Genomic DNA, 14,351 nt, shown 5'->3' with positions numbered 1-14,351 from the left:
CATCAGTCAGCTTTGGCTTGGGCTAGTTCTACTTCACTCTTAAAATGGTACTTTTACGTAGTAAAATGTGATTTATAAAATGGGAACATTTACAGTATCTTTGGACTGTGATAAATAGCCCAGTTATACTATTAAACTGGTACAACCAATAAATTATAATAATCATCTGTCAACCATTACATTTTAATTTAGTAAGCTATTAAAATATTGAATAGTTTCAAGAAAAGAACAATTATCCTGTTGACAGGTAGGATACTAATAGAGGTAATCTTCCTTCTTCCTGATACTTTAAAAGGCTTACCTTAACATATAAATGTCAGAGTAAGTGGAAATTAGTGCAAAAATCTCCCTATTCCTGTTGTATTTTTATAGTGATACGTTATCTTACAATGTTGTTAAATTACTGGTAATATTTCCTATTCTACATAGTTACAGCCATTGTAAAAATGATACAGCACCCCACTGATGTCATCAGTCAGACCAATGGAAATTTTCATCAGATTTTGGCAAGTGGTTGAACCTCTGGAGAGATTCCAAGCGGAAGCACTTTGACATAATCCTATTGTTAATTCTTTTAGTATCGCAGTGCTCTTTCTGTAGCACTGCATTATGTGCACCCCTCTAGTGGCAGAATCATTCAGGTGTCTCCATACTTGGTGTGCAAGCTCTTCCTCCTCCTCGGACATTATAGAAGTACCTTACTCGTGGCTGTAATGGCAAGCGATTCTTGGTGCCTCTGAGGTCTCTTGGAAGCGACGTTTCTGTTCAACAGAACGTTAAGCCCAGGGCTGGGAGCAGCAACGTGCTGGGTTGAAGTACCTGATTATCATTCCTCTCGGGTTTTCAGGCTTTTTTACTGTTGTACAAATGTAGCAGTCATGTCGTTAATTGCTGGGAGCGTGACTCAATCCCGATGGGTGGTGATGAGGTAAATCCATCGCTGTGGGTATTTTTGGATGTCGTATCTTCCAGCATATGATTATGGTGTCTAGTTGTTTTTCCCATAAGTGTTAGTCTTTATAGAGGATCGTAATACCTTTTGGCATGCTCTATGCAAACCCATTCCTTATCAGAATAAAATAAGTACTGAAGTACAATGCAATGAATATGAAATATTTCTGAATGTCTTTAAAATTGTGAAGGATAATATTGAAGGCTGCAAAATTCTGTTTGACTCGAGCATTTTCCAGATTCAGCAGTTGCATTACAGCTGAGTGGTCCCTGATGGACTCTGCTCGGTCAGGTCATGTATTTAGTGCAGGCTGCTGAGTTAAAGCAGTCTGCGTAACGGTGTAGTCCCACGCGGGAAGATAGATTAAATGTAAAATAACAAGTGTTTTATATGGCTATATTCAGATGTTAGAACAGTTGGTGGGCCTCAACGGTGCTGCCGCTGCCTTCTCCAGTATCGGCCTAAACGCGATCCGGCCCAAGCAGCCCCGTTTCCAACTGGCAAGTGTGCTTGCTTGGATGTGACGGACGGAGAAAGACCATTTGCCTGATGGGTTGTTAACCCAGCTTGCTTACGCCGAGTCCGCGCCCTGCCGCGTGGCGTCCAGGTGGTTGGCCTACCGCTCGGCGCCAGCTGAGCTCCGCTGGCAGCCTTGGCAGCGCGTTGCCCTTGTGCCGCCTGGCTGGGACCCGCGTTGCGGAGGACCTGAAGGTACGCGTGGAAGAGACTGGTGAGGAGATCACAGGGGATCTGGATCATCTTTCTCTTTACGTACCTGGTTTTCATTTGGAAAAGGCAGGAGGGAAGGCTGTCTGCCGGTCACAGCTCCTCCTTTAATGTGGGGGGTGAGCTGGTACCGGCAAGAGCGGCGCAATTCTGTCGCTTCCAGCAGGGTTCCTCCAAAAGCTGGAAGAAGAGGTCTTGGGCGACAGAAGTTTCTCTGCAGAGCGCTCGCGGGCAGCACTCGGAGCAGGGTCTCTGTTAAGATGCCAACTATGGATATGGATGCACCAGCCTGTAAAAATGAGTTTGTAGCATAGTCTAAATATATGCTGGCACATCATTCTCTAATGAACTCTACTGTACAGATGTTTAGAAATGGGTGCAAAGGATTAAAATATTGAAAGCTATGTGTTGTAACAATGCTGAGCTAATTAAAAGATAAAGAATGAGGCTAAAGAGCTGACAACTGAATGTCAGTTTAAGGAGTAATCTTTTTTAGAAAAATTACCGAAAAAATTAAATTCAAAACCAGCTATTTCCTTGAAGTTTTTTTCCCCAAACCCTCTGTTGTTATGTAGTCTGATGGATTCTTCTTTTCAAAGAAAAATACTGTCTCAGCACTCTTGTCTAAATGGGCATTTAAATGCAGTAAGGAGAGAAATGCTGTTTGCTTACATATAATAGTATGTGATATTCTCTTTCTGAATCTATTGGAGGAGACAAGTGGACTGTGCCCATTCAGTAGTGCAATAGAATTAATGGGGTTATAAAACAGTTTCTATATAAACTTTCTGTTGTAGTCCATTTTACTTGTGATGATCAAGCAGTGTGTGTTTTTTTTATAAGTTTATATATAAAATCCTGAGTTTGCTGGTTATATAAAATAGCCTTAAAAATAGACCCCTCCCTGTTCACCTGGGGTACCGTGTTAATTGTGCAGGTGTTTGCAGTTTGACATGAAATGGTGAAAAATCAGAATGCTCTCTTACTACCGTCCCGTGCCTTATTCACCATGTGTGGGGGGCTGTAGACCCTGCGGGTGCCTGTTTGCCCGCAGCATTATCTCTTTTCTCTTCTTTTTTCTCATGACTGGCTCCTGCCTCTCCTGGTCCTGAGCTATTTATCAACAGCTTTTGATTTTTTCTAAGCATTCCTTTTTGTCTTCTTAATAATAAATGAGAAACTATTGTTATTATTCAATAATAAATAAGTTGTATGGCCACCACTGACTGAAGGACTATGAAAAGGCGATTGAGGCAGATGCTGGCTGCAAAAGAAAGTAACAGAGATGGTATGTGATCTGGAAATACTTCCATATCCCAAGAAAACGGAGAGTTAAAAAGCTGCCCATCGTCCTACTTGTACGCTTTGGGCAGAGAGGGTTCTGTGCTGGCCACGGCACACGGCGGTGTGGGATAGCACATCTGGTGGCTTGTAGGCTTTCCTGAAGGTCTTTGCAATATTGGTTGGCCATGCCAGGTAGGGTAAGGAAGTAACTGGTGTAGCCTTGAGTAGGTTTTGTCTTCGTCTTGTCCTCTGGGCTGGGAATTACTAGCAGAGCTGTCAGGTCCTTCATGGTCGGCGCCTTCCCTTTGGTCTTGCTGGGACTCACCTGCGTCCCTCTGCTCCAGCTCCTTCTTCTGTGCAGGCGCAGCAGGTGAGCCTGGTCCAAGACACCCGGGAGGGGGTGCTGGGGGGCACTGCCTCAGGAGGGCCTCCCCACGTCTGCCCACGCTTCACTAGGAGTTGTGCACTCACCCCCCCAGAAGGGGACGGGGAAGGGCAAGGGCAAGGGGAGGCATTGAAGGGCAAGGGGAGATACTTCATGGAAGGTCCCTGAGAGTCTGACAGCGGTGAACCGGGGAGGGATGATGGGCATGGCAGACATCCTCAGGGATGGGTGGACAGGGATGCAAAAATGCATCTGAGCTACTTAGTCGTGCCCTTGCTCCTGCACAACAACTAGCAATTTTCTTCTTTTTTTCTTTTTTTTTTCTTTTTTTCTCTAACACCCATGTTTCATGCTGGTTTTCTTCTTGACTGCCATTCTGCAGAAAAAAGTGTATAATACCCGTATGAGAGCAGTTGCTGTGGCACTCTGGGAATCCTAACAAACACGGAGATAGATCATTCTAAGATATGTTTGAAGCCATAAATATGGTCAGCAACGTATTTTTATAGACTGATTCTGGAAATCTCTGGCAGATGTTGTTATAGTAAAATCTAACTGTAAAAATTAAAATTGAATTGGAAACGCAGTCAGCAGTTTGCACAGGTCTGCTCTTGCTTTTAGAAGAAAGACATAATGATGTTCCCAGTGCATTTGAAATAAGCAATTGGACTCTCTTGTGTTTCAAGGTGTAGAAATTCCTTGAATTTTGCAATTGTTTGAATTCAAATTGACAATCTTGTTAGGTCAAGCAGAGACAAAATTAGAAAGGTGAAAACCCAGCTAGAGCTCAATCTGGCCATGGTCGTAAAGGATAAGAAAAAATGCTTTTACAAATATTTTAACAACAAAAAGAGAGGCAAGGAGAACCTCTATCCCTTATTGGATGTGGTGGGGAACATTGTCACCAAGGATGAGGAAAAGGCTGAGGTACTTAATGCCTTCTTTGCCTCAGGCTTTAATAGCCAGTCCAGGTATCCACAGGGTATTCAGCCCCCTGAGCTGGAAGATGGGGATGGAGAGCACCATAACCCGCCCATAATCCAGGAGGAAGCATTTAAGGACCCGCTAAGCCACCTGGACACCCACAAGTCTATGGGACCTGATGGGATCCACCCGAGAGTACTGAGAGAGCTGGCAGAGGAGCTTGCCAAGCCGTTCTCCATCTTTTATCAGCAGTCCTGGTTAACAGGGGAGGTCCCAGATGACTGGAGGCTTGCCAATGTGACGCCCGTCTACAAGAAAGGCCGGAAGGAGGATCCTGGGAACTACAGGCCTGTCAGCCTGACCTCTGTACCGGGGAAAACCATGGGGTGGTTCGTCTTGAGAGTGCTCACAGGGCATGTGCAGGACAACCAAGGGATCAGGCCCAGCCAGCATGGGTTCATGAAAAGCAGGTCCTGCTTGACCAACCTGACCTCCTTCTATGACCAGGTGACCCGCCTAGTGGACAAGGGAAAGGCTGTGGATGTTGTCTACCTGGACTTTAGTAAAGCCTTTGACAGCATCTCCCACAGCATTCTCCTGGAGAAACTGGCGGCTCGTGGCTTAGACAGGTTTACTCTTCGCTGGGTGAGGAACTGGCTGGATGGCCGAGCCCAGAGAGTCATGGTGAATGATGCTAAATCCGGCTGGCGGCCGGTCACAAGCGGTGTTCCCCAGGGCTTGGTTCTGGGGCCGGTCTTGTTCAATATCTTTATTGATGACCTGGATGAGGGCATCGAGTGCTCCCTCAGTAAGTTTGTGGATGACACCAAGTTGGGTGGGAGTGTTGATCTGCTGGAGGGTAGGAGGGCTTTGCAGGGGGATCTGGACAGGCTGGATCGATGGTCCAAGGTCAGTTGTATGAGGTTTAACATGGCCAAGTGCCGGGTCCTGCACTTGGGTCACAACAACCCCATGCAGCACTACAGGCTTGGGGAGGAGTGGCTGGAGAGCTGCCCGGGGAAAAGGACCTGGAGGTGCTGGCTGACAGCCGGCTGAACATGAGCCGGCAGTGTGCCCAGGTGGCCAAGAAGGCCAACAGCATCCTGGCCTGTACCAGCAATGGTGTGGCCAGCAGGAGCAGGGCAGGGATCGTGCCCCTGCACTCGGCACTGGCGAGGCCGCACCTCGAATCCTGTGTTCAGTGTTGGGCCCCTCACTCCAAGAAGGACGTTGAGGTGCTGGAGCGTGTCCAGAGAAGGGCAACGGAGCTGGGGAGGGGTCTGGAGCACAAGTCTGATGAGGAGCGGCTGAGGGAACTGGGGGTGTTCAGCCTGGAGAAGAGGAGGCTGAGGGGAGCCCTCATCGCTCTCTACAACTGCCTGAAAGGGGGTTGTGGTGAGGTGGGTGTTGGTCTCTTCTCCCAAGTAAGTAGCGATAGAATGAGAGGAGATGGCTTCAAGCTGTGCCAGGGGAGATTTAGATTGGATATTAGGAGAAATCTCTTTACCGAGAGGGTGGTCAGGCATTGGCACAGGCTGCCCAGGGAGGTGGTAGAGTCACCATCACTGGAAGTGTTCAAAAAAAATGTGGACGTGGCACTTTGGGACATGGTTTAGTGGGCTTGGTGGTGTTGGTTGGACTTTAAGATCTTAAAGGTCTTTTCCAACCTTAATGATTCTGTGATTTTGTGATGCCTGAATATTAAGGACTATTCTGTTCTTCTCAGTTCCTTTTCACCTGAAGGATGTTACTAGATCAGAGAGTGTTTGATAAATTTTCCTTTTCTTTTTTTTTTTTTTTGCTCCCTAATGCCAAACAAGAGTTTATGAGTTTGCATATTTTTCCTTATCCTTTCTCATTTGATTTTCAAGGAAAAGTGCTTAGAAATCATACAGGGTGCCAAGATTGTCTTGTTCAACCGTTTGACATCCAGCATTATTGTGGTCTTCCGCTGTAAACAAGATATGCACGTGGACATTCAGGGAGCTGGTGATTGTCACATAGATTATTCCCAAACTCAATGGAAGTGTTCAACACTGTGTAATAGAAATAAATAAATCTGATCTGATTCTATGGTAATTTATCAAACATCAGTTGGCTTTGTTTGCTGAATGCCAAGTATGAAAACTGGCAGCTGATGGATTTTTAAATCAAATCTCTGTTCTAGCTCTAATGTTAATTACCCAATGGCATTGCAAATTAATTTTAACATCATGCAGGCAGGTCAGATCTCACCTGTTACTTGTTATAATGTTCAATTCAGGTTCTACATGGTCAGCTATTACGAGCGGAGTCACAGAATAGCAGTGGGAGCTCGCCATGGTTCAGTGGCCCTCTACGACATCCGGACTGGGAAATGTCAGGTAAATAAATCATTGTGACTTCCTCCCCATAAAGTGTGGAAGTTATTGAAAGGAAAGAGCAGTGAGCTCTGCATCAGTTGACATGCTGAGCTGCTGGAACATTATGGATAATGCTGAGGGGATCAATAGTTTAATGAAGGACTCGAAGTATATAGAGCCCTACTGTCTTCATTCACTGGAACTGAATGGGTGCCACAGATGGGTTAATAATGAAGGCCTAAAGTTAGGTGGTACCCCTGCTCTGAAATAAATGAAAAATCTGATTTTTAAAAGTTAGAGTTTATAGCAGTATACTTAACTACTATAGAAGTCAAGAAAATCCACTGCGGGTTGGTTTTTCTTCCTAAAACTCCTCTCTAGAAAATGCAACGATACTTATGTTTGAGGTATTTACACTTTTATGATGTTAAATAAGATACATATTTTCTTACCAATTACCAGTGCCCTAGAAGAGGATGTGTTTAAGATTGATGTTGAAATGAGTGCTTGGAATTAAAAATGTTATATGATCAAGCTTTTGCCTTTTCAGAAAAGTTCATGGGTAATGTTCTTTATTATTCCTTGTACTATGTGATCAGCTATTATTTCTCATTGAATTTCAATAGTCTTTGTGTAAAGCATGGATAAAATATCTGTATTTTGAATCTGTCGTCTTCTGTGTGTGTGTGTAAATATACTTTTTTGTTGTTTCTAAAAGCTGTAATCTTTAGTCCATACAAAATGTGCATTATAGAGAAGATAGCGTAGATTTCTTCCTGCTAGATCTGTTGGCAGAACCGTGTGCTTAGATATACGTGGCTGGTTTATTTTCAGCTTTGAAATTTTGGAGTTTATTTCCCAAATCTCATAGCTAACAACATTGTATGTTCTGGTATTTTTTGTTTAGACAGCCAAGATGTCTTGTTTCTGGAAGTCTTGTTTATGGATGTCTTGTTTATGGAAGCCAAGATGGACAGACTTATTTTATAAAAAGCCATACAATGTAGGCAAATAGAAAATATGGACTGCTCTATCTTGTTTTAGCTTAAGTCATTTGCATCATGATTTCTTAATTTAACTATAAAACGGGTCCACAAGAACTCTGTGTATTGATATAGCCAATGTCACTGAGCATCTTTGCTGTCCTGAGTCCTAGCCAAGATGAGCACCGTGCTGCAGAGCCGTGCGTATCCCTCTTTCCCGGTACGTTTCCTGGATTGTCTGTGCAAGGAGCCTGAGTGTGTTGCAGGACGCTCTGCCCACTTATTCAGCAGCTGGTGTGGTGACGCAGCGGAAGATCTGCTGGCCATGAGCGGGCACTGACCATGATCCCGTTCAGTGTGCATCATCGCACTGAGAAGGGAGAGTGCAAGGTCCAGATGAGTCTGGGAGGTCTTGCATCTCAAGCTGACAGCTAATTCCTGACGCTGTTGGAGAGGTGAAGAGCACAGCAGCTTTTGCCTTCCGTTCTTTTAAAACGGGTTCTGTGTAATACCCACCAGCTGTTTGAAGGGGATTGTGCATAGCTGAGGCTTGCCAGCCCTGGCTCCGAAGCGCGCTCTCCTCCGTGGCAGCTGGCAGGCTGTTCTCTTGGGCTCCTGGAACTAACTCCAGATTTCTACCAGTAAATTGTCCGAATGATTCGCTCACTTAATTCGATGTGTTGGTGAATATTCACAACACTTTCTTAAAAAGCTTCCGCATAGGCCTTGGAAAGCAGAGATGGGGATGACTGAAGGGACTTTGGGGATAATTAGGGCAGCGTCTTTGGCAGATTTTATTATTATTCATGAGAGAAAAATTTTGTGAGTGCCATATGTATGATTATTAGGGGGCAACGCCATCTATTGGATACAGGTTTCGTGTTCCAAATCTGATCTTTTAAGTTATTTCTCACAGTTGCAGCTTTCAGGCTGCTCAGAAGACGTGAAATAATTTCAGGATCGTGTAGATGAAAAGGTTTTGAAATTGGAAAAAAAGCTCTAATTGTTTACATTTTTAAAAAAGGTTAAAGCCTTTCAAACCGCTTAGCAAAATATTTTATTTGCCTTGGTTTGTTTAAACCGAGCATGAATTAGAACACTTTACTTGGGGAGCACCCGTGAGGATCGGGGCCCTGCTGTAACGCAGCGCGAGAACGGGGCGAGCAGGCGCCAGCGCTGGACAGCGCGCGAGAGCCCTTGGCCAGCCTCCCTCCCTCCCGCTCTCCTGGCGGGACCTTTTCACCATCTGTACTAATCGCTGCTTCATTTCTACCAAGAAAAATGTTTGTCTAACAGACCATCGTCTGCCTTAAGCTCATTCTGTTCCCTTCTGTTTGTAATGTTTCTTGAACAATGTTACAAGAAACACGCTATGAAAAAATTGCATAGTCATTCATTATTTTAAAAAAAGATGATTCTTCGAATCCTTCCCTGAAGCCATAAACATAATTTTGCAGTTAGTAAATACGTTAGTGTTTTGAAAGTAAAAGTTTGAAATACACGTGCAAGTTTTTTATTAGTTGCCCCATCACAACTTGCACGTAAGCTGTTTGTAATCGGCCATCAGAATTACTTACTGGATAAGAAGAGGGGGAATAGCTTTCCCCTTTCTTCCCCGCCGTTTATACTCATCGTTAAGGATGTACGTTAACTGAGATAAGCAGAAGGGCAGAAAAATAACCTGTGGGTATTGCAGGTGGGACCTCCTTGGGACATGAAGGCTTGTTGTGCTGCAGGAGGAGTCACCTTTTCTCTTGCAACAGCTGAGCAAGCACTATCCGAAAAAGCCATGTGTTTCTCGACGCCCAGTGGAAGGTTGTTCCAGAATATTGATGGGTTAAAATATCAAGGGTTAGAAATCTTTTTTTTTTTTATTCCCACACCAATATAGTTATGGCTATTAAGTCTTTGTACCACTGTTGACCACTAGCTTAAATATCTGGTTCCTCCTTGGTTTTTACCCTTCTGCCTTATTTACAGGCAGCCTTAACGCCTGCTTTCAGCCTTTGTTTTGAAAGGTGAAAAGAACAGAGGACTCTAAAAACTCCTTCTCTGTAACGTACTCTCCCTTTTTCTTAATCCTCCTTAGGCAAAATATTCGTTTATGTTCTGGGCTGCACACAGACTGACTTCAGTCTTACGGCTGAGCTTCCCCAAACCTTTTTTCCCTTCTCACCTTCTATCAAACCACACGAAAGCAGACCTTTGAAAGGCTTTTTCTCTGAATATTATTTTGCCAGATGAAACTGCACGTCGAGGCTCACGTTTTTGACATGAACAGTGACGTGACACTGAACAGTGTGGCGTTTTGCGTTACATGAAATCGTGTCACAGATTTAACACAGTTCGTAGTTTGTAGAAAATTTTCTAGCAATTATCAGCAGTAGAACCAGCTGCTGGCCTAAATATGCACTCAAAATGTGGTTGCTTTATTTTCATGCTACGGGTAAAATAGGGTGCTGGGGACAGGGATTTTATGATCTGCTTGAAGAAAAAAGGGAGGCATTTAAACTGTAATAATAGGTACCAAAAACATTTTGTATGGGATTTTTTTTCGTTCCAGCACATTTTCATTCTGTTTTCAAGAAAGATGGTGTACATACTGACAGAGAAATTACAGCTAATGATTCATAGAATGATGGATGTCAAGGATCACCTTTTTTAACAAATAGTAAATCAACATTTACATACGATAGGTTTTTTCCAGTAAAATTTACAGTATTAGTATCACTTAACAAGGTGTCGATTATTAATGCTACCAATAAAATGTTGCCTCAAAGCCAAAGTTATCTGCATTTCAGTATTTTGCTTTTGGTTTGCATTATTGCAGTTGTACAGATGTGCCTATCAACATGTGAATGCTTCCTAATATTTTTTAAGGATAGTTTATTAATTATAATATTTAAAATGTTTAAACTTTTACATTTAATCTTGCTTTCAAGCAAATATCTTATTTCAGGGGGTTTAGATTTTCATTTATTTTTAAAGCATTACATCGGAATGAAAATTGCAGCCCTTTTGTATTACATCATGAGAATTCCAAATACATATCTCCTTTTACTGAATTTTTACCGTAATTTAACCTAGAGATTAGGTTCTTTCTCATCTTCTCTTGTCTATCAAACTATTTATTAATACTTTCCAAGCGTAAGTTGGTATCCCCAGCGCCCAGCGTTAGACACAAGCGAAGCTGGAATCGGTTGGGTTTCGGGGTGTTCTCCTGCAGTAGCAGCGGTGTGTTGTGGGGAGCCGAGCCGGGCAGCGTCCTTCCCATGGCGGTATTGATTTGCCCTTCAGCTGTTTGCGGCGCAGAGAGAACCCGGGGCCTCGTTGTTGATTATCTGCACAATGTCTCGGTGAACAGTATTGACCCATTGCCGCTCACTGCCTATGGCTCTTGATTTTTCACACCGTCTCCATGACACTCATAATAAAACGCACCATCCTGCTGCTACGCGGCTCCGGAAGCCAACCGATCTCCCCGAAGAGCCTTTCTGGAGAGCGTTTCGCTATTCGGGGCAAGGCGTTGGGGCTGCTTAGGGCTGGCTGGGTACCCCGTTTCAGGGGACCCGTACCCCGCGCTCGAGCTGCGTCCTGCGCGGCGGCGGGGGGCTTGCAGGGGCGGGGGCTCGTTTGGTTGCGCTTCGTTACTGCAGACCTCGCGGAAAGGCTGCGTGAGGCTCTGCCAGCACGGCCTTTGAAATGTTTAAATAATCAAAAGAATTCGTGAGATTTTTAAGGAAGGAAAAAACACCCCATTTGTTAGGAAAAGCAAAATGATACAAAATGTTGAGATTGCTCTTAACATTTTAAATGCTTTGATAATAGGTTCCAAAATAATTATGACAAATAGAAATATTAAGCAGTTTAGCTGCTTTGTTTTAGTTAATAAGTTACCAGCTTTTTTCAAATTCTTTATGCGATAATTTACTATTAAATAGCCATATTTTGGCAGAGCTTATGGGGAGGACTCTTTTGCAATAGTTTTGTCTTTCACACTAACGTTATTTTACACTGTGCTTTAGATAATTACTATGAACTGCCGCTATGGAGGGGTTTCTTTGTTTTTTCCATAAACAGAACTGTTCCACACTAAGCCATTTTCTGGTATTAAACTGCCCTAGGAACTCTGTTCTGAAGCTTAAATTAGAATTGTTTAAAATACTGGCTAAACTTTGGCGTATTTTCATACAATATCTGCTGTTGGATCCATTTAGCATTTTCTGTTGCTGTCAGTTTTGTGAACAGAATATTTTTAAGTCCTTCAAAAACACGGTATGCTGGGACAGCCGGTGGGAGGTAAAGGCTCTGTGGGAGGATTTCCCGGGCCGGCGGCGTGCGGAGCAGCCGCTGGGGAGATGCTGAGCCCCTCCGCACCCAGGGAGGACCCAAGTTCCCTGGAAGAGCAGATTCTTTTATTTTTTAATAGTGCCTGGTGCCCCATCTGTCAGAGTGACATCGACGGTCTCCGGAGCGGCATTCAGCAGTTCAGTGTGTATTCGTCACGGGTGATGTCTCTCTCAGGAAAGCAAAATTGTAAATGGAGGGAGCTGATGACTGGCGGCTCCTGGGCGGAGGGAAGCAGGGAGTGAGGAGGGGTCTCTGCCATCATCAGGTCTGACCTCCTGCATGGGACGGGGCGCTTAAATCTGGCGTCGCTGGGCAATAGATATCTTCAGAAGATCATCTCTTCTTAATCTTAAATTTTCCAGTAGTGGAAAATCTGCCAGAATCATCATAATTTGTTTCAGTAGTTAACTATTTCATTATTAAAGCTGTATTTTCTTTCTAGTTTGACTTTCCTTTAGCTTCAACTTCTGTCCTGTTTTACATTTAACTATTAGTTTGCGTAAGAAATTGTGAATTTATTTTCCACATGTTGAGTGCTGCAGGCGGTGGGCAAAGTCCCGCCATCGTGCTTGATAAACCAAACTGGTGAGGCTCCCCCGGGCTGGAGGGGTGCTGGCAGGCCCAGCCAGCCCAGGATGCTCTCAAGGATTGTGCCCTTCGGGTTTTTCCTCCCCAACCCCAAACCCTCTCGGTGTTCTCAAGCTCCATCAGCAGCAGCTTTTGCATGGCTTTTAGGTTAGGGCAGGCCCTTATGGGGCTCCAGGAGAAATGCACCAACTCAGCAGTTTTTCTGTGTACAGCTGCATTCCAAGCCACATCGATTAACCAATATTTAATCCATCTAACAGCCAACCTGTTCGTTACGTATCATTTTCCTTTCTCACAGGAATGTATAAGACTGCACCAAGCATCTTTCAGAAGTCTTGCCACATCAGGGTTTTGACTTTCATCATCAGAACCGTGCATTTCAGAAAGCTAGCTTGATACCACCGCTTTTCTATAAAACTGCATTGTTGACGATGTTTATATTACATTTATATAAATGTTTCATTAGTATAAATTTAATATGAAACATGCCTTCATTTGGGGAGATTTACATCAGGTAGGTAAGCCTGTAATTGTTCAGGTCTCTTTCTTTGTTCTTTAATGTACAACTCATACCATAAGCTTTCTTCTTTTCCCTGGAACATCCTTGTTTTTCTAACATTTGGTGGGAGTCTGTGTTAACCAGCCATGAGCTCTTTGGCCGCTTCGCTCAAAGCTCCTACATTTGGCTACAATTATCGGTGCACATCTTATTTGTTAAGTCTTTTATTTGGAAAAGCAAATTATTCTATTGCAATTTATTCTTTTGTCTGGAGAGAAAATGCAGCAGTTTTAAGCCAGAATCTGAAAATACCTGGCAGTGGGTATACATAAGCCTTTAATCTTGCATATCTGTTCCGGTTTTGCCAGGAAATAGACATTAATTATCATTTTAGTCTTCCAGGGTCTTCATGTGTCTCGTAGAGGTTGAGACTGAGACCTTGAAATGGGCTAAACAATGTACCAGAGATTCACTGTAGGAAAGGGACGACAGATACGGTGTTTTGACAATAACTTGCTGAATTGAAATGCGAATATATTCCGAACTGGTTATTGGTTTCACATCAGTTTTCATAAGCCTGAGGCCCCAAAGGGTAATTTTTTTTTTTTTTTTTTTTTCATTCGGGGTCCAAGTGGCTGGTTTTGAGCGGAGCTGCAGTTCTGGGTTGGCAGACAGGGTAGCTGCCTCTCTTGCAGCTGAGGTGGGCAAAAACTTCACCCAGCTGCAGAGCTCAAGAACCTCCATGAGGTCCATCCCTCCATGATGGGAGAAGAGTCTACAGGGCTGTGAGCTCGTGGAGGACCTTCTTTCTCCTGCCCCACCTCGTGGTGCGGCTTACCTTTGGCAAGGGTGTCCTGCATGCGGCTGGCGCTCGGCACAGCCGGCGCTCAGCACGGCCGGCCCTTCTGGTTGGATTTCGCTGGGGAAGAGCTGGGACGCTCTCGTGAGTAAGGCAGCGTGAGGGCTGGCTCGTTCCATCGCGCATCTTGTGGTGGCCTGGAGGTTTAGGACTAGTTTTTCAGTGATAATGCTGAAAGGTATTGCCAGATCCTACAGCATTTGTGGAAGTTTTATGAAGGCTTTCCAGCTGCCTAATCAAAAGGCCAGACAGCCTCTGTGTTACTTGCTCAGCCTGACCAGCAGTGAACTTCCACAGCTGCCTTGAGAGCCGAGAAAGCAGGTCAAGGTGGAGGGCTTGGTCTGGCTTGGTTTGCGTGCGCGTGTGTTTAAGGTAGCGAATATAAACGCCGTGGTGACTTTGTGCTTACGTGTGCTTTGTCTGGTACCCTTTCTGTGCTCTACCTAAACGCTGTTGCAG

At 44.2% G+C, this 14,351-nt stretch overlaps 1 protein-coding gene across 2 annotated transcripts in view; it reads left to right on the top strand.

Moving 5' to 3' along the window:
* The window catches only part of LOC309415201 (WD repeat-containing protein 7), a gene marked incomplete at both ends in the record, with an annotated part of 132,723 nt that overhangs the window by 98,338 nt on the left and 20,034 nt on the right, over positions 1-14,351 (top strand). For both annotated transcript variants that reach the window (XM_082012652.1, XM_082012651.1), the window contains one exon: positions 6,535-6,634. In XM_082012652.1, the coding sequence (XP_081868778.1) occupies positions 6,535-6,634 (100 nt within the window). The remainder of the gene's footprint in view (positions 1-6,534; positions 6,635-14,351) is intronic.

Source organism: Phaethon aethereus (genome assembly GCF_964289735.1).
Source record: "Phaethon aethereus genome assembly, chromosome: W".
Classification (NCBI taxonomy): Eukaryota; Metazoa; Chordata; class Aves; order Phaethontiformes; family Phaethontidae; genus Phaethon; species Phaethon aethereus.
The sequence above is the reverse complement of the archived record's forward strand: the minus strand, read 5'-3'. Positions and strand labels throughout refer to the sequence as shown.